At 41.8% G+C, this 27,851-nt stretch overlaps 1 protein-coding gene across 1 annotated transcript; it reads right to left on the bottom strand.

The window, feature by feature from the left end:
- Positions 1–3,458: 3,458 nt before the first annotated feature.
- On the bottom strand, positions 3,459–26,465 carry LOC310811149 (lysophosphatidylcholine acyltransferase 1). Its single transcript, XM_083679232.1, has 14 exons — positions 26,341–26,465; positions 16,614–16,753; positions 15,638–15,852; positions 13,597–13,709; positions 13,275–13,335; positions 12,647–12,705; positions 10,821–10,855; positions 10,198–10,252; positions 9,558–9,640; positions 8,919–9,044; positions 8,551–8,704; positions 8,367–8,465; positions 8,020–8,161; positions 3,459–7,866 (listed from the first exon to the last, which is right to left on the bottom strand). The coding sequence occupies exons 1-14, from the start codon at positions 26,458–26,460 to the stop codon at positions 7,676–7,678; spliced, it is 1,593 nt and encodes a 530-aa protein (XP_083535358.1). The 5' UTR covers positions 26,461–26,465; the 3' UTR covers positions 3,459–7,675.
- Positions 26,466–27,851: the final 1,386 nt, after the last annotated feature.

The raw sequence follows: 27,851 nt of genomic DNA, 5'->3' as shown, positions 1-27,851 counted from the left end.
ACACACACACACACACACACACACACACACACACACTCACTTACTCACTGAAAGGATCGAAAGGTGAAGATCTGACATGCTTAATCATAGATTGATATTTATATATATTTGTATACATTTTAAGTACATAGATTTTTAGAGGGGTTCCCTGTTATGCTGTACTGCTTCTTCCCTTTTCCCTCTTCCCTTTTCTCTCTGTCCTCTGCCTCCAGGGTTGAAACCAGAACATCTGGGGGGTAGTGGCTGATGCGACATGACCACGGGTGCACCCATTCACCTAGAGGCAGCAATCTGACTATTATATACACAATATAGACGGATTTGGGGAATCGGCCTGAAGCTTGTGTGCCATAATCTTTCCAACTAAATGTGTAGATAAACTGATAATGATTCGTCCCTTAAGGAGGACCTTTGTTAGAATGGAGTATAAGAAGTTATGTCATAATATTGTTAAGCTGAGCTAATCGTATTGTACTTTGTGCATACTTTGTACTGTGCTCCTAGTACTGAATTAAATTAATTTCCTTCACCTGGACCACAGACCGGACCTCACCCCTTGACCTTTGCTCCTTTTACACACACACACACACACACACACACACACACACACACACACACACACACACACACACACACACACACACACACACACCATCAAACAGGTAAATACAACAAACAGTAAACAAGGTAGTATCAGCCATTTCCAGTCGGCTTGATTTCAGCTTGAAATGAAATTATAGTCTGTATGAAACAATAGTTGGAGTGTACAATTAGAGATCAACCACAGGGTATAGTTCTAGAGGAAACTGCTCCTTGAGGTTGCTGTACTGCCCACTTCAATATAGGAATTACATGGAAAATGTAAAGATGAAGGGAAGGTTTCTACTGGTATAACAGCAGGTGTAGATAAAGGCGTTTGTTAATATCTTATTATATGTGTCTGTGTCATCATTGTCTTGCACTTGATCATTAGGTACATGTAACTTCAGCAAACACTGTAAAACCATTTCAAATGAGTTTTTGAATGGTATGTGTACTATATGACTGACATATACTACAGCAAGTGTCTTTCCCACATGACACCCTGCTCTGCATGCCTGTTTGTTCCCACCTGCCATTAGGAGAAATCTCATTACCTGTAATGGCCAACTGGCCTAATAGAATCAATGCCAACACTGAGCTCTTCCTTTTCAACAGATGGCATCAAATAACACAATAAGCCCGACTGAAATGTATGACTTGTTGTCCAGAGTGATGGTTGTTGTGAACAGGTTGTAATTATCATTCCACTCCAAATGAAAAGGATACAATTTTCATAAAAAACATCAATCAAAACAGAAATTTGTATCCAAAACCGTTTGATATTGAGCGAGCACATATATTGATTTGAATAGTGGAGGCCGTTGTATAATACAGTGTCTGTTCATAACAACACCTGGGACCCAGAGGAGGAGGATTCCTAACTTAATAAACGGCTGTTCTATTAAGATGATGCTTGATACTGTATCATGGTGTCATTGCTTTGTGAGAGCATCAACAGCTTTAGAGACAAACAAGGACAAATTCATTCTCCATTGAGTCATTGCAAAATCCAGTGACTTCAGACAATTCAAGGACTCGTTCCGTACGATGACTGCTTTTAAACCTGTTGAGCTGCCAAATGAAAATCCTCATTGTAGATATAGAATAAAATCATACCGTAGAGCAAAAGTTCTGTTTACATGCATATCATCAAAGTGTAGAACAGATGTACTGTAATGTTCATGTGATAGATATTTGTATTCTCTGGGCTGAGTTGAATGAAATCCAGTGATACACAGAAGTGCATTATGTTAAATACTGACGGCTGTAAAAAGCCTCAGTAAATGGCCCCCCTCACATAATGAGAGTGCAGAGGGTTTGTATCAGGTTACATTTTATGAATGCAAGTGGTTTCTCTAAGCTCTTGTTTTCACGCATACAGTGGCAAGCTCATGTTTTTCTTGAGCTCTTATGAGACTAAATTTGTTCTAACGCAATCACATCCAGGCCCTGTAAAAATGTTGCTCTGTATCATGAGTGCTTTAATATGATGATCTCACAGAGAGAGCTGGACAAAATATTACTGGTAGAAATCATTAATCAATGTCTTAAAGAAGGTCCATGTAGATGTGGCCTGTGGCTTCCTATGAGATGAATAGGGACAACATGTCTACATGTCTATGTTGTCAATGAAGTAAAACATCGGCCAGCAAGTGAGTTATTGGCAACCTCAAATTAGCTATCGAATTATACTTCATACTGTACACCATGGGACTGTTTTGAAAATATTGACTGAATTGATAATGTCTCAAAGGTTGGAACATCAGAATTAAGTTACTGGTGTTGCCAGAGGTACTGATATGTCTCCTTCGCTAATGATCATAGACACAATTGACATATACTTGGAATGCAATTTTGGTGGGGCATCAACGAGCATTGCTGTTTTGTTTCTGGAAATAATTTCTCCCATTATCAAGTAATACACTGGACAGTGACAAAACAAGACGGCAATGCACACACAATTCTTATGTCTGCAGTTGGCTCTATAACCTCAAGAGGGAGACAATTGCCATGTGTGCAATTTGCCAAAAACATTTTCCTACCTAAATCGGGCTGGGCATAGAACATTGAACCTACATGGAGCATACTGTAGAATGACATGGGGTGACATAATGGAGAGACACACAACACACATCAATACACAAATCATGTGTCAAATTCTCTTTTTTATTAAAGAGTCACATTGACAAGTTATATATCATAGCAGTCCCAAACAGACAATTCAAAGTATCTTGCAGAAATGACTCTTCAAATACATTAAAATAAAACTCAGGGGAAAATAGAAAAGGCTGCAGAGAAACAGCAAACTCAGCGACATGGTCCCACAGCAAACCATCAGAAAGACAAAGGTGTCACTCTAAAATAACACGAGTACACAGATAGTCTTTCGTCTTTAGCTCAGTGCAGGACACAGTGTAAGCAGGCAGCAGTAGAATAAATAGAATCAGCTCTTACAGTTGTCTTCAGAGCCATTTAAAAACAGATACAAAACTAAATGATTCTTTTGTGAGGTATTTAAAAATAAAGTCAGACAACATGATTGAACAGTAAAAGTATGTACTAGGACCTCCTTTCTGGACCCACTTTATAAAACTGCTTACATTTCAGTCAGGAAATGTGTATAATTTCACAGCTACCTAAACAATCCCATATTTTTAGTCTTAAAAGGAGCACGTTATACTACATTTGTCTAGATATTTATTTTAGATGCAATATAAGACAGGCATTACAGGACTACTTGTCCAGTCTGATATTGACTAATATATATATATATATATATATATATATATATATATATATATATATATATATATATATATATATATATATATATATATATATATATATATATATATATATATATGTGTCTGTGTGTGTGTGTGTGTGTGTAGTATCTTGTGTTTTGACTTCTCCTTGAATGAGCCATTTACTGTACATTTATGGAATAAATAACTTGTATCGATTGTTTGCATCCCACAGCACCAACTTAGAAATCACTGTAAGTTGTGCAGTACTGCGCCTACTTTTTCAATCATCTGAGCCATTACCAAGCTACGACAGTTCAAAGATCCTGAGACAACACGGTTTTACAAAACTGAGATAAGTATACACAATCAGATTGAGACAGACCTCATTCTTAAAAAAAGTGGAAGTGGGAATACCAAAATTCAAGATCTCTATACTGTACTCCGTTTCATAACAAATTTGAACTATCATATACAACTGTAGCTGTAGTAACCTATAACTTTGACATGCGAAACATCATTCTCAGTCACATTTCTCAGGAAAAATAGAAAACGTATAAACATATTCATGGGGGAAAAGTAAAGAGTGGTGGTTTATTCTAATAAAGGTCACGTGGCTATGTGCTTACAGTCTAGAGAGTCTGTCCGAAGGCCTGTCATATGTAAAATAAACAACACGTCAAGGCCAAACGCACAGAACAATCACACCTGACTGTAGTTCAACCTGTACGTTTTGACTAGGGTCAAGGTGGTTCAAATAGGAGCAAGATACAAAACATTTTTTAAATGATTTCAGTACATTGTTACATAAGCTTTTGAGTAGCTTCTGATTGTGACAGATTGTCTATACATTCTCTTTTAATCATAAAAATCATATATAGATTCAAGGCTATCGGTTTTTATATGAAATCTGCATTTTGTATCTAAGCAGTCAACTCAGCATAATAGTAATAACAATAATAACGATAAACGTTCAGCTATGTTTGATGAATACAGCACAAAACTATTCAGTATCATACAAAAGGAAAACATTTGTGGTGGGCACCGATATCGATAATAGATCAGTCGATATCGGTAAGTGTTGAATATCGCACTATCCTGTATGCGCGGGAATGGGGCGTGTGACTTGACGTGTCCGTGCAAATCCCGCTATCTGAAACAAAGCCGCTAACAGACTCTGTCCCAGCTGTCTAGCGATCCCGAATGTGCGTCTCAACTCTCAAAAACGAGCGAGATCCAGCTTGAAATCAGCCGTTTTCAACACCACACGGTGACTCATCTCCACCACAGCGGCTCACGTTAGACGCAACTACTATTTTTGTTGCTGGAAGTAAAGCACAGCGCAGCCGCGTAGGCAACACACTTTATTCGGATATGCAGTGTGTTTGGTAGCCAAACAAGTTCCCTTTCGTTGTGCTGGTGGAGGGTTCTTGTTAGCGAAGAATTTAGAAAACGTCTAAAGCTTGTTGGAAAGCCAGCGGAGCAAACGTTGTAAGCGGGCACGCGCGTGTGTATGTGAGCACGCTTTCATATCATCTGTCGTCGGCCTATTTTCATCCAACAATTAAGTTGATTGCTTTACTAATTTATTGAGTGCAAGCCAACAGAGAAATGATTCCGTAGCTGTAGGATGCAGGCTATTGTTCTTCTTCCCTTGATGCCTGCAGCCGGCGCTGTTTATAGCTTTCTTTTAAAGCTTTTACAATCAATATATTGATATTACATCGAAATAATTCAACTGATATCGATATGGACTTTCCATATCAGTGCCCATCACTAGAAAAAAAATGACTTATTTAGACCGTCAATACAATCCATACAGGATAGAAGATCACAGATCTTTGTCATGGCAGTGAAAAAAAAGTCAATTAATGTACATCAGAGATTCACAAAATGCCCTGCATTTGGAATATTCAAAATACATATGAGAACTTTTACATATGACAAAAATACCTTTAAAAGATTTAGAGGTGGAGATGTAGAATATTGTCTCACTGAAAGCCATGCTGGGGATATGATTATGAATCTAATGGCAACAAGTTATATTCAGGATTCATTGCTCAATACGATGGAAAAACCCCTATAGGAAAGTTAAACAACACACTTGTGATATACTGGTTAAATGTGAAAACACTGATTCATGTGCAGTAGCAAAGGTACCAATGTATGCGTTCACTTGAAACTGTTGGGTGTTTGAAGCAGGAAATGAAATGTGACATTTCCTTTTAATCTTTGAATTAATATCTACAGGGTACCTACACACAGGTCTAATCAAACTGTGTCAACAGAGGACAATCTAAAGGTTAACAGTCTTTCCTAGTTTACAGTATCATATTTATTTCCTTCTTGTGAAAAATGTCTACAGTACCAGCAAGTTGGCCTAGGATATAACCAATAAAGATTCTCTCTGTAGGTTAAATCATTGAAATTAGCAACATAGTGTATCTATCAAAAAAAAAAAATCCTGATTTCAACACTCCTTAATATATCTCAATGCAAAAGTGTCAATAGAAAATCATTAAATGAGATTCAGGACTACTCTTCAATAAAAACATTGTGAATAATGAGTAACACCACCTTCAAAACCTGATCACGTTTGTACAATGGCAAAAATAGGCAATGATATGGAAGTTCGGAATTTCTTAATCACTGATTTAGCTATGTGGAGTGTAAAAGTGCAAACATGGATGAGAAAACCTAAAATGTCGTGCTGTGTGTACAGGATGCAGGTACGGTGTCAACAATACCATCAGTGGGTGCATTAGAAAACTTAATCTAATGGTAAAAATGTAATGTCTCAATAAATCTAAATTCCCTTTGTGCATTACAGAAAAGGAATTTCAGTCCAGAATAAAAGTATGTGCACAGTGTACTTCCATCATAACACTACATAAATCAATCCCAAAACAATTCTACTTGGGGTTGAACTACATGTGACATTTAAAAGGTGCAGACTTAAAAAGGTGCAAAGCTCTCTGTAAATACATGTCCTTCTACATAAGAAGAATGATTATACAGTTTTCCCATGTGAACTAACACAAATGTTGGAGACATTTTGGTCACATATGAAACATGAGAGAGTGAGAGAGAGAGAGGTGTTGATTAAATTATGGGACAAATAATGTTTGTTCAGAAAAGCTGACATTTTAGAAGATTATAATTTGATCTATTCAGTTTCTACACAAAACCTACAGTAGCAAGCTACTAATTACCAGTTTGGAGGAAGAGCATGGATGTGTTGGACTGATCTAATGAAAAATACAAGTGCAATGTATGAGGCATGAGGAATTAGATTTCAACCGTATGGTATCCTTTCAAGCATAGACCTCTGAAGAAACATTTGGCCACTGAATGCTAAAAAGGAAATGGATTTTTAGAGGTTGGACCGTAAGGTACACATTCTGTTCAAATGAAATATGTTTTTCCTTAAAGCCATTACACCGCTGGTTCAACTGGGCACTACCAACAAAAGTTAACCGCACACTCACTCAACATTTTTGGTCCATACCAGTATATTTTCATTTTAGTAATTGAAAAATAGCTCTACAATATCTCACTGAAAAAATAGAGTTGGTGAGGTTTGTGTGAAGGAAACAGTTGTGTTCTTCTAAGAGCACTGACTTTCTACTGAAAGGCAACATGCCTGGAACATGGGAATCACTGGATGAGTATCACATGATTACATTTGTACAAGTTTGATTTAGTCTTGTTACTGAACCCTGAGCTAAAACAAAATATGACCGGCTCATATTGATTTCAACCAGCATCTTATGTCAGCCAATTCGCACCTCCAATTTGATCCACTCTAAGAAGCTGAGTTAGAGCCCCAAAGTGGTCAGACAATTGTCACTGGCGCTCCAAGGCCTCTCAGTCAGTCTTCCCCTATATACTGCTCAAAGCAACGAGCCCATGCACACTTACATCTTCATTGAAAAAGGCAGCTACCATAATAAAGAAGAAACAAAGAGAGGTAACAAAACAAAAAGAATGAAACACTGAATTCACTTCACTGACTGGGGCTTTTTTGCTTCCCTCTTTTTAAAAACATGCAGTCAGTTGTACCACACCAAAATCCCCAAAGGAGGAAATTAAATAAGTGCTTGCCCTTCAAGTATTCACATTTATCTGAATTGCCATTGTTTGGCGTTTAAATGTTACTTTCTAAGAACAAATAAAAAATAAAAAGTTAGATCACCAAGCTAAATTAACCGCATAAATGTTATGGATACGGTAACAAGGGGTAAACTTCTCATTTGTGTATCTGACTGACCATATATAGCCTTCACTCAACCCCCTCACCACTACCACTCTCTCTCCAGGAGAGGTGGACTGACTGGGATGACAGTGGCTCAGTTGTGTTTCTTCAGTAAAGCGTCTCTTGTGATGTCATGGTCTCCTGGGGTGGAGTTGGGGCGGATGCCATTGGCCACAGGTTTGGGCTTGGTGTCATGATGAGCGCAGCTCTGGAAGCCTGTATTGTCCATGTACAGATACTCCTCGGCAAAGTCAGGGTGCTGTTCCACAAAGCTCCTTAACTTGTCTGCCACAAGGGGGCACCACACACAAAGAAAATGTTATGAAAGCAAAGGTTATATAATGCCAGCCAACAGGTACATTTAAATAAAAGATGGTATCGGAACACTGTTAATAATTAGAAACTACAAAATAACTGTAGCAGCAAAATGTTTGTTACCGAAGGTGAGTTTTCCTTTGTCGTCCACATCAATAGCAGTGAATAGGCGTGTTGCACTGAGGTGTTGCACTCCTAAGGCTGTCTTCAGAATGCAGGCCAACTCGACCTCTGTGATAGCCCCATCCTCCTCTGCCTCAAACATCTGATACAACATGGACATATTCAGCCAGACAGACCGACCCCCATGACCAGCTGACCGTGACCCCTCAAATCTACACAAACTACATAAATCAGATCACCAATATATCTTCTCAAATGTCAAATTAAATAATAATAAATTGCACAGTTTGTATTTGTTAAACGAATTTAATGCCTCTAAACGAGCGTGAAGTGAGAACGGAACGTACCTTGAAGGCCAATTGCATCGTCTCCAGAGTTTTTGCAGGTCTGCATACAACAGATAAGGCGATCACATATTCTCTGATATCCATGGTGTTATCTTCATGCTAAAGACATAACAAACCGAAGATTAGAGTAAATGAGATGCCCTGAGAGGATGCTACAGTAACACTGAGTCTTTTCTGCGCTTACCTCGTCAAAGAGGGCAAACATGTCTCTCAGCATGTCTGACACTGGGACGTCTAGATACTGGGCAAAGTCCTCCAGACCCAGTTTTTCACCTTCCAACTTCCTGGCTCTGTTCCCATACTCCTGCAGGACCTTCTCAGTGTTGGCTGGCTTCAACCTGCACATTCAAACCCACACGTTCACGCAAGGCCAGACATCAAACTCATAGTAGGATAAAGACCAATCAGTCAACTCATGAATGAAGTGTATATTATAAGGTACTAAACAAATCCTACTCTTGTGAGTGGTGGATGATCCACACTAATGGGTACGAGTTAGAAGGATAGCACCTCGGGTCACAGTGCCATGGGATTAGGGCAGGTCCCACTCACCCCAGTCTCCTAACGAGCTTGGCGAACTCCAGCAGACATGTGTCCACGGGAAGCCTCAGCTGGCTCTCAGCCATTGTGAGCTGGCAGTCCTCAAAGGAGTAATCTGTGATGGGGACCTCAAGGGCCCTGCGGCACACAGCACAGGAAAGACAATTAGAGAGGCAGAAAACAGATTTAACCAGGAGACAGTCTGACATAGTTTACACCCACACACACACACGTACACACACACTCTTAATGGATGAATTGTAATTGAGTTTTAAAAAAAGTTTTTACATATTTTGTGCATGTGACAAAGTCATAGCAATAGAATAGCACTATTAATTGCCATGTCTGTAATGTGTGTTTCATGTAAGCCTGTGACGTTTCAATTTCCCTCCAAGGATTAACTCAAGTTCAAATAAATTCATCCACACACAATGTGAATAAACAAATAATTTCAGAGACACTAGAACTCATACAGTACATACACAAACACAAACAACACACACACACACACAGCTAAAATAAACTGGAACCTTGCGACTGTAGGGCAGCTTTTACACACGTGGATGACTTTGGGGCAGCCTGTGGGCCTCAGTGCGAGGCCATGCCGTCGGCCTGACAGGAATGCCAATGATGTTCAACACAGGGACTTACTTGGCCATGAGGCGCCTCACATTGTGCGCAAACAGAGCGGGGTTCTTCTTCTCCTCCTCCGAGGGGGTGTAAATAGGGAGGTACTGAGACAAGAGAGGAGACAAACACAGAGGAGGGGGATGTCACTCCTTTGGAATTCAAGTGGAAACGGTAATGCAAAGATGATGGCGCCATCGAACCACCAGAGAGGACGTCTTTGTTGTTAATGACACATCCTCACAGACTCTTCTTCTTCACATCCATAATTACAGTGTCTATTGGAACACTGGGTTCTGGCAGTCAGTGGTGAACAGGTGTTGCTCAAAACTCCATTTAAAGGCCAAGGTGACATTCCCCAGCATGAGTGCTTGTAACTGTGCAAAGAGCAATGGGCAGTGCAGAGTAGAGGCTACCAAAAATAGATATGCGAACTTCAGACAAATTCTTGGAATTGGAAATTGTTGCACTATTTTTCGACAAATGTATGCTTATTGTGTAATTTTGTATCACTGCTGTGCAGCACCTAGAGCAATTGGCATCCTGTACAAATAACATATATATATTTTTTTTATCTCACAACGTAGCTTAATCATGACAAGTGCCCCTAAAATAAGATAAACAAGACACATTAAAAACACAGGAACATCACCTCTGCACTCACCTCAATTTCAAACTCATTATGAAGCTGGCAGAGAGTGAGCCACAATATTTTAAACCTGAAAAAAACAAAGATATTTTCAGATGTGCATGTTTTGTTAAGTGTTTAAAACTGGTGCCATAGCATAGTAATGAATTGCATGCCCAAACAGCTCTATATCACAGCTCTTTCTCTCACAGAACTCTGAAATGATTCAGATTTTAAGTAGTTAAACTCTCACTAGTAAAGGGGAATGGAAACATCTGAAGCGGTGGTATGGTTTTAGAGGAAAATGCTATGAGTGTTTACAGTCACGCTATGACCTTCTAAACAGACCCAGTCTGTAGTGATAGACTGGGAACACTGCCAAAACCACAGAGAGCCATTATGTTTTCTTCAACAAAACAAAACATTTCCCAATTCATCCTGTGGACATTATAAAGAGCCTTATAACAGGGACAGCCTTCTTCTCACAGTGCCAGTTTTCACTGCTTTGGTTCTCAATTCTCAGACCATAGAGATGATGGGATCAGCGGCCTGGCTAGAGAGTACCCTCTCTGTCCCATATGGAAGATAGCACCGGCCAGTGACCCACTGGTGCTTTTTAAGGCTCATTTATGTTTACACAAAGGAAGTCCAGTACTCACGCTCCAGGCCCCTGCCAAGTCCAAGTAATCGTATCCTGTAAGGCGAGAAGAGAGGGAAGAGAACTACATTTAGAACTGTAAATAACTAAAGTTTACAAAATAATTTAAAAATGAGGAAAAAGAGTAAAACACAAGGTGGTGGATGTAACAAGTGGAGGTGAGAGCAGTAATAGCCAGCTCATCAGTTTAATTTGTTGTCAGGTACAGGATTAGTTAGTAGTCTTGACCCCCCTGCTGCTTGTGGGGGGCACAAGGGACAGAGGCAGTGGAGAGGGGTTAGGCCCCCTGCTGCTTGTGGGGGGCACAGGGGACAGAGGCAGTGGAGAAGGGTTAGGGCCCCTGCTGCTTGTGGGGGGCACAAGGGACAGAGGCAGGGGAGAGGGGTTAGGCCCCCTGCTGCTTGTGGGGGGCACAGGGGACAGAGGCAGTGGAGAGGGGTTAGGCCCCCTGCTGCTTGTGGGGGGCACAAGGGACAGAGGCAGGGGAGAGGGGTTAGGCCTCCTGCTGCTTGTGGGGGGCACAGGGGACAGAGGCAGGGGAGAGGGGTGAGGCCCCCTGCTGCTTGTGGGGGGCACAGGGGACAGAGGCAGGGGAGAGGGGTTAGGCCCCCTGCTGCTTGTGGGGGGCACAGGGGACAGAGGCAGGGGAGAGGGGTGAGGCCCCCTGCTGCTTGTGGGGGGCACAGGGGACAGAGGCAGGGGAGAGGGGTTAGGCCCCCTGCTGCTTGTGGGGGGCACAGGGGACAGAGGCAGGGGAGAGGGGTTAGGCCCCCTGCTGCTTTTGGGAGACCTGTGGAACACATAGGTTAGCACCTAAAGCTATGATTTGACTGCTATGACAGGGGGGTGCACCCCCCCTACAGAGATAGGTATGAACTGAGGGGATGTTGACAATAATTAAAGGTTAGAAGATCATGAAACATTTATTGTATCCTCAAAACATTGTGTAGCCTATCATCACTTAGGAAACACTGCACAATGGAAGTATAAATGGGCAGGGGAAATGTGCTTTGAGCCTCAAATAAAAACTCAAACAACAACACAATAGGAAAGCTACAAATTCAGTCATAAACAGCAGACTATATGACTTTCCCCAACCCCTGATTAAACTAATTCCGTGCCATCACTGTAACCCTAACCCTAAAGATTTGATGATGTGCAGTTTAGCAAATGTGAATTGGCGCTATGTTTCCGTTTCCTGTGAGAACCTCAACTGTAACACACTTGTGGCTGAGGTGCGGGTGACTGCTGCTACAGCGAGTACTAAAGATAAATGGAGTCTACTGAGCAGACAGTTGATGCATCAGTGACGTCTCTCTCCAGATCCCTCACTGCCACGCTGCGTTGCGCCGCCTTCACGCTAACAGACCTCAGTGAAGGACACGTCAAATCGTGGTTTTCCTCCTGGAAATCCCCATGAAACCGCAAGAGTACCAGGATGCATCGTTCACCCAAGAGCAAGGGGATTCACCCACCGGTAGCAGAGGCGGTGTTGCTGGGTGAAATATCACACAGCCTAGACAGGCAATAAATAAATCACATTATAACGGCAACAAACTATGTTATCTGTCCTTGCTGTGGAGTAAAGGACAATAACACCGCTTGTTTCTGTGAATCTATCCGTGTTATGGATGTAAATGTGACAGGAGGCGGTTTGCTGCAAAAGGGGCTGTGGCCCTGAGCAGCAGGAAGCATGTTTACCGACAGGTTCCAGAGCTGAGGTCTGTGTTGCTGCAGTGATGCTATTGATGGTGATGTTGCTGGGGAGATGTTGATAGGGGAGAAGTAGTGACAGGGGATATGGTTGATGACGTGTTGGTTTCTTACCATTTTATTTGGGTAGCGAATCACCACGGGTTGCACAGGCAGAGCTGGGATGAACGCCCCTGTGGACAAGGAGACCCATGCAAAACCATTATACACATATACCATTGTAGTCGGACTAAGAATATACACACTGTAAAATGCATTGGTGAAAGTCAGTGTTTAACTGTTCTTTTGTGCTACTGTGTAAACGGTAGCACCAGGTTTGAAGAAGGAGCACTGCAGCTGTGTCAGCCATGGCTGTTAGAAATGCCAAGGTCTCCAGTTTATGATGACTAATAACTTTACAGAGGGGGGCATGGGGGCAGAGGGAGTGGAGCACAGTGGACCGGCCCACGAAGACAGTAACAGAGTGCTTGGAAAATACTGCCGTAAAAAGATGTTTCCAGACGACGTTCCATGCTGTCTTACGATCTCCCCCGCGTACATTGAACAATTAGTCATGAATACTCAAGATACTTTGCATATGTCAGCATAATACATATTGTATTTCATACTTATTTCCATGTTGGCTAAACGAATGATAGACACATTCTCATGTCAAGACTGAGTTCGGACATGGGGCATACGTGGGCTGGGTTTGCATGAGCCAATGCCTTTGCAGAATGAATCAGGGGAAGAAAACGCATACCTGGCTTAAACGTGATTAGACAGGACCTGTTGGTGCATGTTCCCTCTGGGAAAATCATTATCTGCAATGAGCGAAATGTGAACTGTTACAGACAGAAATTAGTGTTAGCACATACATACTATTAGGCTATTCTGCAAGACACTCTGAAAGTGTTAGGCTGGCTATCACATCTGGATTGTTTGCTGAGGGTTGTGTGAGAGGGAAAGAGAGCAAGATACAGTCGAGCAAGAGAGAGAGACGATGAAGAAATAGAGCAAGAGAGAGGGCAATAGAGAGAGAAAAAGAAGAAGAGAAAGAGAAAGAGAGAAATGGGGAGTTCTACCTGAGGCCACTCTCCTCCAGAATGAGCCCTGCGTTTGATCTCTTCTACGGTCTTCTTTCTAGAATCCTGGTCAGACCGTGACACAAACACTGGCCGGATGTACTTGATCAAGGCTGGAGGACGGGACACAAATAAAACCAACAAACAAAATATATAATTGTTGGTTACTGTAGAGGACAGATACCATTTTGTATAAACATAATGACTTATGACAAAGTCCTATAAACAATTTTATAATGGAAAAACCTTTTCACAGCTGATAACAGAAGCTATTTCCCAAATTCCGATTTGTTTACCTCTAACCACTTCTTGACTGAGAGTGTTGCAAATGTCACACAAATGCAACTTCAAGGTTTCACTCTCACTTCCTAGTGCTTTTCTGTGCATCCTCTTCATCTGTCGCTACTAGACCTGCTATGATGAACCTTACGACCATGTCTCTCCACCCCAACGGCAGCTGAAAGGGTCTATTCTCGAGCACAGGGGTCTAACGTGTGTTCTCTGTACAGGCTCTTTAGTAGTGGGGTTGTATACCATCCTCCCACAGCCACGATGAGGTCAACGCTCCCAGGACACCCATCCATCCAGCAGCCCCCAGACTCACAGTGCCCTCTGGATGGTGGACTAATGATTTAAAGCCCTGACTGGCTGACACAGTATAGATCATAGGGAAAGAAGGAGAGGAAGGAGAGGGAAGGGAGGAGAGAATCATTGCTCTGTGCTACAGGGGGGATTAGTAGCTGGGAGAGGCTCAACGCCACAGAGGCTGATCAGGGACTTAATGCCTCCTCTAGATTCCACCGTGCTGTGCTGGCAGTCTACAAGGGAAGTTGAAAATAACTCTACTCCTTGGCCTTTGGCACCCTGCTGGTGGTGCCTGGCGTGGTCTTTACACGGCTCCCCTCCTGGCGCCGTGTCATCGAAGGCATCTGAAGCTAAAACGCAGCTCCTCTCTGCGCCTTTATCCATTGCTGTGTGTTAAATGTCACCCATTGGCTCTGGCTGAGCACTGGGGGAGCAGGGGTGCCGGTGTAACTGATGTTGCTTTCGGACCCTGAGACGCCGGTGTTAAAGTGGTTATGGCCACGGTGGTGATGTATGGCTGCCGATGTGATCCATCAACGTCTCCTCAATTATTCCTCTATTTATCTGGCCTGTGCTGGTAGTTCCAGAGAGCTCCCCTTCAACAGCAGCCGCTGATGCAATTAGGGACAGGCCCGCTGACTAGGAATTGATTTACAATCGTTCAGCTTCGGCTGCTTACCATATAACAAGATGTTTAGGGATCACACACATCTCCGGGCTGAAAATGCACATCTTAATTCCATTATTTGACTGGATATACTGCATTGTCAAAAAGCAAAAGGCCGTTTTGCCGCTAGATTAGATGAATAGGCTAGGCTAGTTTGAATCATTGGGTTTTCTTAAGCCCTCTATAAAAAAGAGATGCTGGATAGGTTATGAGACGACATGATAGGAAACATACCTAAAGGGATTTATGAATGTTTGCGTATGCATTATACAATATACTATCCCAATCCACTTTTGTTGGGAGCCGTAAAAAAAAAAAACAGCTTAATAGAATAAAATGCTTACCATTGCTCTCTCTGTTAACACCAGGGAACACTGACTTAAGGTAGCTCATGTTTATATCCTACAGAGCTGGCCATGATCCAGTTCTCCCTCCAAGAGCCAGTGAGGCAGACAGGGCAGCGTTAAACTACAATGACCCTCACAGGAGCCATTTAGAACATGGATTGACTCCGTCTTCTATACTTGGCATAGAACGTAATAGCCTGCTGATTCACCGCCAGCTATTACTAGCCTAGGCCCAGGTGACCATCTCCACAGTACAAGGAAGCAGTAATTGACACCAATGTGTTGCTGAGACATAATAGAGGGTATTAGGAGCAAAATGTAGGCTAAAAGAAAGCAAGCGAAAGAGGAAGAAAGACAGAAAGAGAAGGAGAAGGAGAAGGAAAGAGAGAAAGAGAGAGAGAGAGAGAGAGAGAGAGAGAGAGAGAGAGAGAATGAAACTCACTGCCCCACACTGGGATATCCTTGCTCTCTGCTTTCATCACGATGGAAGCCATCGACATGGTAACAGGAATGGCATCGAAGTAGGAGGAGTGGGGCGCTAGGGTTAGGATTGGCGCCTCGGCTGGCAGTGCCTGTCGCCCCTTTACCGACATCCAATGGAAGCCTCCGGAAAACCACATGACCCGCATGATTGTCCTGAGAGCCACGTCCACAAACCTGCGGAGACACCAGACCACAACATTAAAGAGGTAGAGCGCCCCAGACGAGATTACACACATACGCGCCGAGCATGCTCACACACACACACACACACACACACACACACACACACACACACACACACACACACACACACACACACACACACACACACACACACACACACACACCTGTTATTGATCCCCCCCGGCCAGCTGTGTCTCAGCCCAGGCTAGCCTAGCTAATGGGCCAGTCGCAGCTTTCAAATAGGTTCCAGCAGCCAGCGAATGAACAGAGACAGTGATCAGCACCAGAGGACAATATCACCCATGCAGAGATGGTAGATCAAACAGCGTCCTCGGCCGAGGCAAGCTGTCACATCTCTAACCATGAGTCATGTCTCATTTATTCCCCACAGTGACGTACGGGGAGGGAGAAGACTGAGGCTCCACTCCGGCAAGGTGAATCACCTGCTTCCCCAGTGTACTGGCCCAGGAGTCACACACTAAAACCATACCCTCTCTGTTCAACATCTTTACTATCCGTTCATAACCCATGTCCACAACCTGCTATGTATGATGGAATTAGTCACGATATATTTGCATTTTCAATCACACATCTAGCCTATGCTTTTCTATACTCTGATATCTATCCGTCATTCGGCCTACCCATCGACAAGCCCATGGCAATAACAGAAACTAATTCCCTCATGAGCTTTTTCCATTAAGATGACAGTGGTTTCAACAAGATGGGGCTTGTGGCTGGCAGTAATGGCTTACCTTCTCCACAGGGACTGGGGCTCCACTGCTCCCTCTGAGCGACCCATGGACGCGACGAAGGCAAAGGGCCAGGCCAGCAGCATCATGAATGCAGCCAAGAACAAGCGGATGGGAAACAATGTGACTGTCATCAAGGCAATCTGGGGAAACAGAGGGGAGAGAGTGTGAAACAGAGGAAAGTCAGTCATAAGACTACAAAATGAATACCGATGTAACAGGTAGGCTATAACAGACCTTATTCAACACCATACAAATTAAGTCTTCAGACTAATTCAAGACTAAAAAAGGGTTAGACAGGCCGAGACCTAAAAGATCCCCTCCTCCTGTACGTTACAAATACACACAGCAGCAGACCTCGTCACTCAAAGAAGGACCAACAGGCACAATGCAGATTGGCCAACCACTGTTTTCTCTGACCACAATCTGCCTCGTGTAGGGCAATAAACAACCAAAACAACCAAAACTAATGTACTGTACTGACACAAAAAATTGTGCAAATGTGCCCGCCCACCCGCACGCAGCTGATTACTGATAACCGGTGCCTGTGCCAACCTGTATATGATAGACTTGTAGTATTGCTTTAGAACCATCACTAGAATTGATATTTGAATCTGGAATGTGAAAATTCATAAACAAAAATGCAAAAATGTATACATGGCGATAATATGGTCTCGCACTTATTTTGTTGTCAAAGTTGTGTCACAGAGTCAGCCATAGTTTATCTCAAGTGCTTTTATGATACCTGGCTTTCAGGGCTTATCTTATGTCAACATTTATCTTTCTGTAATCGCTACTGTGCAGCACGCTTTCACTATCTGTTAAATCACCCAATCATCACGCCTTATGACAGGGATACATCAGTCTCTTAGAGGATATTCATGATAAACAAACAAAAAGTCTGAAATAAAACAGGATTAACCTAAAATCAATGAACCAAAGGCTAAGCTAGGCTAGGTTACATAAGATGGACATAGTTCTGGTGCTATTTATACATCCATAAAGGAGCAGCAAAATACTTTATTTTAAGTTCTAGTGAGAGTAATATGACATTTTTACAGTAACAGTCAGTCTAAATATAGGCTATTCACAGCTACCACAATAATATATATATATATTTTTACTATTGGATTTTAACCTCATCCTTTCACCATTGTTCCCACAGGGGCCTTTGCACAACCCACAATTGTTCTTTAAAACAATTGCAATAATCTCTTCCTTTTTAACACCCCCTTTCATTGTGGTTATGCATTTCACCCATAATGCAGCATATTCAGTGAGTGTAGGCCCAAGCCTAGTTGTTCGACATATCTTGCCACATTTGACACATCTGATGTAATAGATGACAGAGCAAATGCTAAACTGGGGGAGACAACCACCATTAGCCCTATCCCAACCATCAAGCAGCCACACCATATCACATCCAAAAACACTGACAAACAGGTCAAAGAACGGTAAGACCTCTTTCCTTCATAAACATTTATAACACAGTCATTGTGTGCATGTGGCAATGGTAAGTAGCAGAAGTTCAACCCATTATCCACTGTGCAGGCAGGCATACATTATTAATGTGTTCCCCCGTCACAAAGAGAAATGAGGCACTATCATCGCAGACTCTCTCGCCACCATCCATCGGCATTGAGAACAGGAAATGATCATTCCACTGTCCCTGTGTCAATGGCTTGAAGCAGGATCATCATGTGGGATCACAACAGTCCGTGTTTGCGTCTTCAATAAGTCCCAGAGCATTACAGAGTGTAAAAACCATGAACTGGGTGGACTGGCCAAATTTGACATCACTGCCTAGGTCTAGATCGGAGATTATTTCAACCTGTCGTCGTAGGTTTCCTCCTTCTTGATTTATTTGGTCTGATTGTCTACATCTGTGGTCATAGTGACAGGGATTGGGCCACATGATGTGACTGAACTCAAAGGCCACGTCCGGAGGGAGTGATTAAGTGGGTCCCCTGGGGTAAAGACACACTGACTTCCTCCAAGAGATAAAGACAGAGAGGATAGCAACAGAGAGCACCAGAGGAAGGGGCCATATACTATGAGCACATTGTAGGCTTTTTTTTTCAGTTAAAAAAATACAAATTATGAACAGTACCTCATTTATTTGTGTAATAAGTGCTCAACTTCCATACTAGTAATTACAAATTAGCCGTATTAGCACTAAGTAACAACAACATAGTGACACAATGTTACTTGAGTAATAAACGTGTTACTACAAAGGCAAAAGTGTGAACAATTTCTATTTTCCAAGAACTCGGTAGACTCAAGAGTAGACCATCTTCATTAAACTGGATTTAAGATATACTGTGGGGGCAATTCCATGGTAATAGAATGTTGCTGGGACTCGATTTTTCACTTTCAAACGTATGCCAAACAAAAACCAAGCAAAGTTAAACAAACCGTACAATTATTGGTCCTCTGTGGCTCAGCTGGTAGAGCATGGCGCTAACAGCGATTAGGCTGTGGGTTCGATTCCCGCTGGGACCATATAGACTGAAAAATGTATGCTCTCACTGCAATGTAAGTTGCTTTGGATAAAAGCGTCAGCTAAATGGCATATATTACTATACATTATATTATTAATATAGATTCATAACTTTTTCTGTAAACACTGTCAGGACTGTGACTAGTTATTATTACAGTAGCCTATTGTAGGCAACTTCAGGTCACTGGCAATAGTTGATCATATTCAATATAAAAGAAATACATTGCGGGGATCATTGTGTAGTGCAAGGTTTGACCCTGTTCATGTTTGAACCTGTTAAACAGCGATGCACACAGTTCCAATTATCAGTGTGGGCGATCATGCAGCGGGGGTTGGACTTACACAGACATATTGTATGTACGTTTTATTTTCCACATCCCAATATTACCATGGACTGAAGAAGTGGAATTTGACAACTTTCAGAATGATTCTAACAACCATGTTTTTAGTTTGTGCGTAAAGGCTCTCCAAACGTATTTTCTATGAAGTAGGTATGCATATTTTCCTACAGTTTTACAATGTTTAAGATATTCTCCGATTTGATTTTATACCGTATCAAAGACAGGCGACAACTGCTACTTGTTCAAATAGGCCTAAGTGTCTATTTTCACCTATTGGTAATTACTGAAAGTGGAACATCATATTGTAGTTTTGAATTTGAGAAATCCACCGACACTCCCATTTACTGCCCCGCCTATGTTGGTGTCAAATATGTGTTGGTCAGGACAGACGCAATTTGTGGTGACACAGAATACCTAAACAATTTTTGCACATGGTTTTAGTTAACCACTCTTTAGCGCAAGCAAATTGGAGCCCACAAAGCACTTCACATGGTATGGGAACTCACCTTACCCACTCTTAACGTGTAGTAGCACCCCACCAAACACAAACACCTAGCCTATACTGTGTGTGCTCAAAAGCAACGTTTCCCCATATCCCACAAATGGGATATGCAATGCAATGCTAGGCAGTAGGAAAAGAGATTTATTGACCTCATAATACTCAACGGTGGCTGACTGAACCAAGACAAGCTAAGTGATTAATATCTCCATACAAACCACCACAGCCATAAATCAGAAACCCCAACAAGGGGGAAAACCTCATGAATAAATGGGGTGGAAGAATAAAATAAAAAAAAAAGCAAGTTTGGCCTGACAGCTGAAAAAGAACTATGGATGAAAGACAGGTTTTTTTACCCTCTTCTAAAACGCAGGTCCTGGTGTGGAGGTAGAGTATATGATCCCACCTCTGTTAGACCCTGTGGGCTGCGGGTACCTCAGTGCACTCGGTCAGTGTGCTCCGGTAACAACCTAGAGACCTTCTGTTGTGTGACCTGTTGGCACAACTTGGCAGCAATGCAGAAAAGGTGTGGGCATGCAGCCGCTGATCATCAAAGGAGTCTCTCCATCAGGGCCTGCAGGGTAGGTAGGCTTACACCATGGGGACACACAAACCTGTGATGTGCTGCTGTATTACTGCAGAGCTAGCTAGGAATGGGGGAAATTGAGGACGCTGCAGCACTCTGAATGGGATAAAGCCAACACCGCATACTGTAGGCTTATAAAAACATGACTCAAAACATGGCCAATAACAGTCAACAATATCAAATTCAAATTAATAGGCTGCATTGTTTTCAAACCATCATGTGAGACTTAAAAAGGCCTACATTCTACTTATCCTGATAGAGGTTCTTCGAAATCAAGCCCATCTTTCATCAACTCACAGCTGTAAGGTTGACAGTTGTGAGGTCCATCATTGTTCAGATTGTGCCCATGCTCCATGAGGTTTCCTCCACCTATCCTAACTCACCCACTAAAATCCAATTTGCACAATGAGAATGCTAAAATCAATTCAAACATGACCAAGAACACATGTAACTACAATCCTATTAGTCCCAAACACCAAACACAAAAAAACCAATAGCTAGGCTATACTCCGCTTGTGTATGACCTAGCCTATCTAATAGTTAAAAGAAACAGAGGGTGGGAAAGGAGAGTTTATCTGCATGGTCAGAAATTCATTTAGGCCTAAATTAGCAACAGGCTTCATCAAAAAATCTGCTTGACAAAGAGCTTGAATAGGTGATATATTATGAATGGAATTCAATGGCATATCTATGGCCTGGTGTAATGCATTATGCATTTAGTGAAATATTCATATGGACCCAAAGCATGAGAATGCATGCTTGTCTCACTGAATTAAAGCATGCACTTTGCTACAATAGAGAGGTTGAATCAGTGATTTGAGGCATTTTACCATAAGGGGGTTGGGTTACAAGACTTGATGACAGTAAACAAATCCTCTGTTATACAAACCACTTCAGTAGTCATCATTTAAAACAAGATTAACCAACTAAAAAGACAAAGTTAGTTTCATGGAGAGGCAGCGGAAGAAATCAGTGGTGAAACTGTTGACCTAGATTACATCAGTAGAAACCTTCATGGCAGACATCACAAAACCAGAAACACACGCTTCTAAAGCCAAATTCTTCCGTTTTCTGCAATTTCCTTGGAGAAAAATGTCGTAAAACATTTTCCATCGGCATGAAAAGTTGTCGAGGTGCCCAAGTGTCCAGATTTGTTAGTTTCACATCATCCATTGAGTGTGGGGCAGACCATCTGTTATCACAGGGGAGTTTCAACAACCCAGCAATCAATTTAACTTTGTTGGTTTACAACTAGCCTATAGGCCAAGCTTGGCATCAAATCGGAATTCATTCCATCATTATAATGAATTTCTTGACATATTTTAGGCTGAAAATGGTTGTGTACACGTAGTACGCCTGGCTCTCTGAACTTTTTAGGTAACTTGACACTAATCAATCTGCAAGACAGTGGGCGGCAATGATCCCCATTCGTGATCCGTGGAACAATGGTGAACAGCCACAGAGCAGCTCCAACAGTGTCAATGAAGACTTGAATTAATAAACCTTAACCTTTCCTCCTGTTATATTTTTTTTTAGCATTGCTAAAATTTCTAAATTACAAATAGACTGCTAACATACTGCCAAGTAACTAGAATGTTGATTTCCCCCCCCCCCCGCAGCACAAATCTGTCTCTCCTCAATGATGATAATGCCATGGAAACTCACATCGGAACCATGAAAAAAACCATTGCGCCAATCAAGGCAGAATAGCAATGATGGAAGGTTTGTTTTATGTGGTCCCGACCTGGAGGTGTCTCACTAACAGGCTACTATTTAGGAGGACATGGCAATGGATACCCTTCTCCCAACTTCGGCCATGGCCCACACCAAAATTCTGTTTGTCATAACCATAGACCTACCCTAAGGCATGCACAACACTCAACCCAAAACCGACCTGGCCCATATTAATTATCAGAAATTTGAGCCAACCCAAAGATAATTTGTTGTTGAAGTATTGGAGCAGAAGGAGGATCAGCGTGGATGAACAAACACTGATGCCATTGCGTAAAGGCGCATAGTCTGAGGGTACAGTAGTATCTGATATTATCAACAAATAACTTGTATCTGGTGTGTAGTTACGCATATATTCCTTGTCATTATTGCTTCACATTATTTTGTGCTTGTTTGGACTTGTTATTGGCGCTTCTATTTGTGCCCTGGTCAGGTGAACTTGGGGTCAAGGTAGAAAACATTTGGACTTCTCTTCATAAAAAAGAAGCAATTACTGGGATCAATAACTATAACAACACCTACAATGGCCGCAAAATGAATGCTTAGGATGGCTGTGTAAATAACCAGATCAACATATCCCTTTGGCTATATGCAGCATGTCGAGAGCTGCGCGTAAAGGTTGGCCACATATCGTTCTCCTCTTTCCCCTGTTCTGCACGTAGAGCAGCAGAAATGGGACAGATTGTTATCATCATTGCTGAAATGCATTGGTGCTTGTATTTTCAATAATAGCTTAAATGTTCGATTTTGACTGGAGGGGGCCTTTTATAAAACACTGATTTTTTCGTTGCTGTGTGGAGTTGAATAAATGAATAAACGTAATGCCAAATTGTGCTCAAGGGTCGTTAGACCTCTAATACAGCAATAAAATCCTCATTGACTTGTTGGTTTAGCTGGATAAAGAGAGATTAGAATTGTTTTCCTGTAAGTCGTATTGGACAAAATCATTAGCCAGTTTTGCAAACACAGAATGTGGGTATACAAAGAAACATTGGCAGCTAACGCAAAACGGCTTTCGAGATCTTACTGCATAAAGTTACAGAATTTGACTGGTCCTTACTCTAATAGTGTTAATAACAAAACCTACTTAACCTACTTAACAGCATTACTTTGTAATTACAAGAAATTACTGAATTCCCTATGGAAAAAAACATGTAGGCCTATACAATGTTGTTACTAACGTAATTATAGCATTACCTCTTCTACACAGTTATAAGAGCAACTGTAGGCTACTGCATATTAACATCAATATGTCTGTCACTAGGTAGACTATCTTACAAGGAGAATCAGAATGCTTATTGTGGATCAGGCCTTTATGAAAGCATATTGAAACATGATCTCCACCGCACTACATGATACCTGACATCCTAGCTGCCTTTTATTACTCTCAGTCAAAGTGGAGAGGAAACACAAGGGTGAGAACCACCCTAGGTCACTAGGATTCCTGGTAACAAGATACTTTATTTTACCTGTGCCTAGCACATTCAGTCTACTTCAATTCTCCCACAAGACAGGAAACATGTCCAAGAAAGTGGGGAATACTGTACAGGTGATCTCCAATCATGGACCAAGTATAAAAGGCCTTATTCAAGGAATATCTAGATGTGATTGTTCTTGGAGGCTGTGATCATATGTTATAGTATATAGTAGGGTTGGGAGGTATACATTTTTTCACGCCTGTATACCGTCCTCAAATTTTACCGTGGTATTACCGCGAAAAAATAAAATAAAAAATTACATTGCAGGGGGCTGGCGGGAGCCGGCTTTGCTCCATATATTTAATCTACATTGAAAAATTGAATTACTTATGTGGTGACTGCTATACCGTATGACATTTAGCCTAAACAATAATTTAAACTTTACATCCTGATCACAGTTTGACAAACTAAACTAAACAGCATAATATGATAGCTTAATAATAAGCATCACACACTGCATTCGTAATAATATAACATGTCTCATGTCCTATGTTATATAGCCTATAGGCTATAGACATCTATATGTCTATACAATATTGATTTAGTTACAGTTATGAGACTATGCTCTGGGAGCCCTAATTCCGCTTGCTTCTTTTTGAGCTTTTTGAGAAAAGGCGACGGTAACGGCACGGCAGACTCCGAGGGCCCGCTCTGTCCGTTGCCTCTGGTCCTGCACTGCGTTTGTCACCGCCAGATTGAGGTTGTGGCCAAAGCAGTTGATCCATGGCCAATTCAGGGCCCTGAAGGCGGCTGCAATGTTAGCAGCATTGTCAGTCATTATGGCCAAGAGTATATTCTTATCTAACTTCCAATCCATAAGTGTCGCGCGGAGTGCATCAACAACGTTGACAACGCACTGTGGTTTTCTGGAAAAAAGCTAGTCTGTAGGCATTTTGACTGTAGTTTCCAGTCGGGTGTGACAAAGTGGACAGTTAACTACATGCATGGCGTCATGTTCTGTTGTCAGCGAATAGCTGTCTGAACCCTTGACACAGACTATCTCCCATCCGTGCAGCTGTTAATGGGTGTTTCAGTATGAGGTGCGAGTGTAGATTAGTTCCCATTCGTGTTCCCATCTCTGGCCGTCATCTTTTTCATGCAAATCTTGCAAATAACCGTGTCCAAATCTGCAGGCTCTCCTTTATCATCGGGTCGGAGCCTGAAATGCTGCCATATAGCTGGCTTTCTTTTTAGGGACCAAGTCATTAGTGCAAGTCATCTTTTTTTCTCCTTCTCTAACCTTAGGTGGAAGAGGTCATGTGCAACACCCCAAAAGTTACATTCCTGAAAGTGAAACATTATAATTATTTCTCCGACCAGCAGCACTGTAACAGCATTTGAATTGACAACCAGCGCTTAATTTAGCAGTTTGATAGATAATGGAGCAGAAATGTTTTGAAACATGTTGAAAAGCATACCGTGGGCATTTTCATATCCCGCGGGATATCGTATTACCGTTATACCGCCCAAACCTAGTATGTAGTATAGATGTCCATGTAGCATTATTCAGTAGGCAGCTGTATAGTGTTCCCCCTTTTATTTTGCAGAGCAAAATCAGTACTCGGAGAAAGATAGCATAAGTGAGGAAATGTAACAGGTTTCTGAGTGATTAAGTGAAGAGAAAACAAATGAAAAATCCCATGGCAGAAACATTTGATTGACCCTACATGTCAGGATTTTCTGAATTAACAAGACCAGGAACTTGCACTTCATAGTCATAGTCATAGACCAGATGAACAGATAATTCCATGGGCTGAGAATGATCTCAAGTTGATGTAAGCTAAATCACTAAACAGCATATCAACATGCATAGCCTAATTTGCATGCATGGATGCTGACAGCAAGCCTCTTCATGCAAATGTATGTCTACTGCAACATGCATAAGCCTACATCTAATTTCACCTGTGCAACATGATCAGCTGAACATGAGTTACCTAACAAGTCATGTCAAACTAATTAATATGCACATGTCTGTACCTGGTTCACTTCACCCCTTGTGTGACTTGGAAGTTGACTATCGAGATCTACTGTACCTGGCTCACTAGAAATTCTCCAGCATACTGTGTACAACAACCTCGCACGTGCACTGCGAACACATCATGATGGCATGTATGTCAATCAAAGTAGCTCGCTGGCCCCACTACGATTACTGGGACTGTGTGTGTGGGCCTCTTGCGACTGTATTGCTATCGAGCTAGTAAGCTTGCCAGCGATCCAGACGTATAGCAGACTAGCTACATGTTGCTCTCTATCTTGGCTTGCAACACTACTCAGACTCAGGTATTTGGAAGTCTCTGCCCATGGCCATGGCATGATGACAAGCATCTATGTAGTCCACACTCATTGACATGGGGGGCTTAGCTAGCTACAAGACAACTATTTATTCAGCCAGGCTAGGGGATTGTCAGTAACTTGTTTAGCTAGCTAGCTAAAGTTGCTAGTAGCTAATGAAATCCACGACACAAGAGGGCAGTCAGGCTAGCTCACGTTCCGCTAGCAATAAAATCCATGTATTATCTAGCCTGCCTCATCATAAGCTATCCAAGGACACAGCTCAAATGTGTTCTTACGCCAGCACAAATCATGTTATCTTACCTTCGCCTTTTCAAGTGAGGTGAATTTCAAGTCATGCACAAAAGGGTTTCTAAATGGGGGAGCCTGCTCCTTCTTCCCATCTCCTTCCATTGGGCACTGTCTGCTATTCGGAAACCTCATCCTCAACAAACCTGAGGATGGAATTCTATCGTGAAGAATAAAGTGACGGCGAGTTTATCTAAAAAATCTTCGCGACGAAGTTTCTTATCTGTATCTTATTCCGATACAGCGGTTATTATCTTCCTTTCCAAGGGGCTGTAAAGGGCTCAGGGATTAGCCAAGGACCACGTATTTGAAGTGGGCGATTGCTGTACGCAGTAGAGTAGCTGGTCCCGCTAGAAGAGATGCTACCTCCGTGGCTAGGATCCCCCTTCCTAGCTGTCTGAGAGCGCATGCGTTCAATTGTCAGATTTGACATCACTGATGCTTGCATGCTTGTTTCACAAACCCCCAGGTAAACATATCAAGCGTTCTATTGTTTGATATGATTGTATTCAGTATTTGCCCTTTTTGTGTTTTTCAGGGAGTTGTTGATTAAAGGGGCAATCTGAGATTCAAACAACAAAGCGGTCAACCCGTCACTTGTTTCGAAAAACAGCTGAGGGATGGGGGTGGAGAAATGTAACCACTGTCCAATTCATAGGTGAATGCAAGGACTGATCATCCATGAGATCAAAATGATAGTTTTAACCATGTTTTAAAGCTATACATTGTTTGTTTACAACGACACTGTTTACAAACAATGGAATAAAACAAGCCTACATTTTTGGTTCTGATCAGGTTAGACAATTGAACTAAGCTCATGAGGCATTTCAGTTATATTCTTCAAGAAGGCTATATATAATTAATTTTCAAATCCAAAACTGGATGTTCTGTCCCAATTCCATATTGCTTTAATCACTAGGTTTAGAAACCTGTTGCATGTGTTACTCATAGAGATTTTATTGTACATGAATGCATCCACATTTGCTAAAATTCTAATATTTTACATGAAGATGAAATCAAGTCCTTGACAGACCCTCCAAAATCATATGAAAATAAGTTGTCTAGCCTACATAGAGAGACTTACTGTATATGGTCTACTTTATCATGTAATATTCTGTTTCTTTATCTTTTCCCCCCTTCTCTTATTCCTTTGTTTGGATCATCCATGTAGTATCTGTTTTCTATCATGATGCACCCTATCATGTTGACTTTATTGATCCTCAATGTATGCAAATCCTGAGGTATTGTAATGATTTCTCTGCTAGGAAAAATATGAAAGTGGGGATAGAAAATAAACCCATCCATTGCTTTTGCTGCCATGGCAACTGGTGACTTTCAGCAATGATTTCACTTCCTCATTGACCTTTATTCTCCAGACTACTAATGGAGTTGCAGTAGTATGTTTTGCATATACAGTAGCTTGTTAATGGTACAGTACTGAAACAAGCATCAAAATATTGCTTATTTGCAAGATGGCGCTTAAAATGTGGCACACTCAAGCAGACAGGCTTCTGTTCTTTTCATTC

Source organism: Argentina silus (genome assembly GCF_951799395.1).
Source record: "Argentina silus genome assembly, chromosome: 10".
NCBI classification, from domain to species: Eukaryota; Metazoa; Chordata; class Actinopteri; order Argentiniformes; family Argentinidae; genus Argentina; species Argentina silus.
Note: the sequence above shows the minus strand (reverse complement) of the source record. Positions and strands in the feature narration are given on the sequence as shown.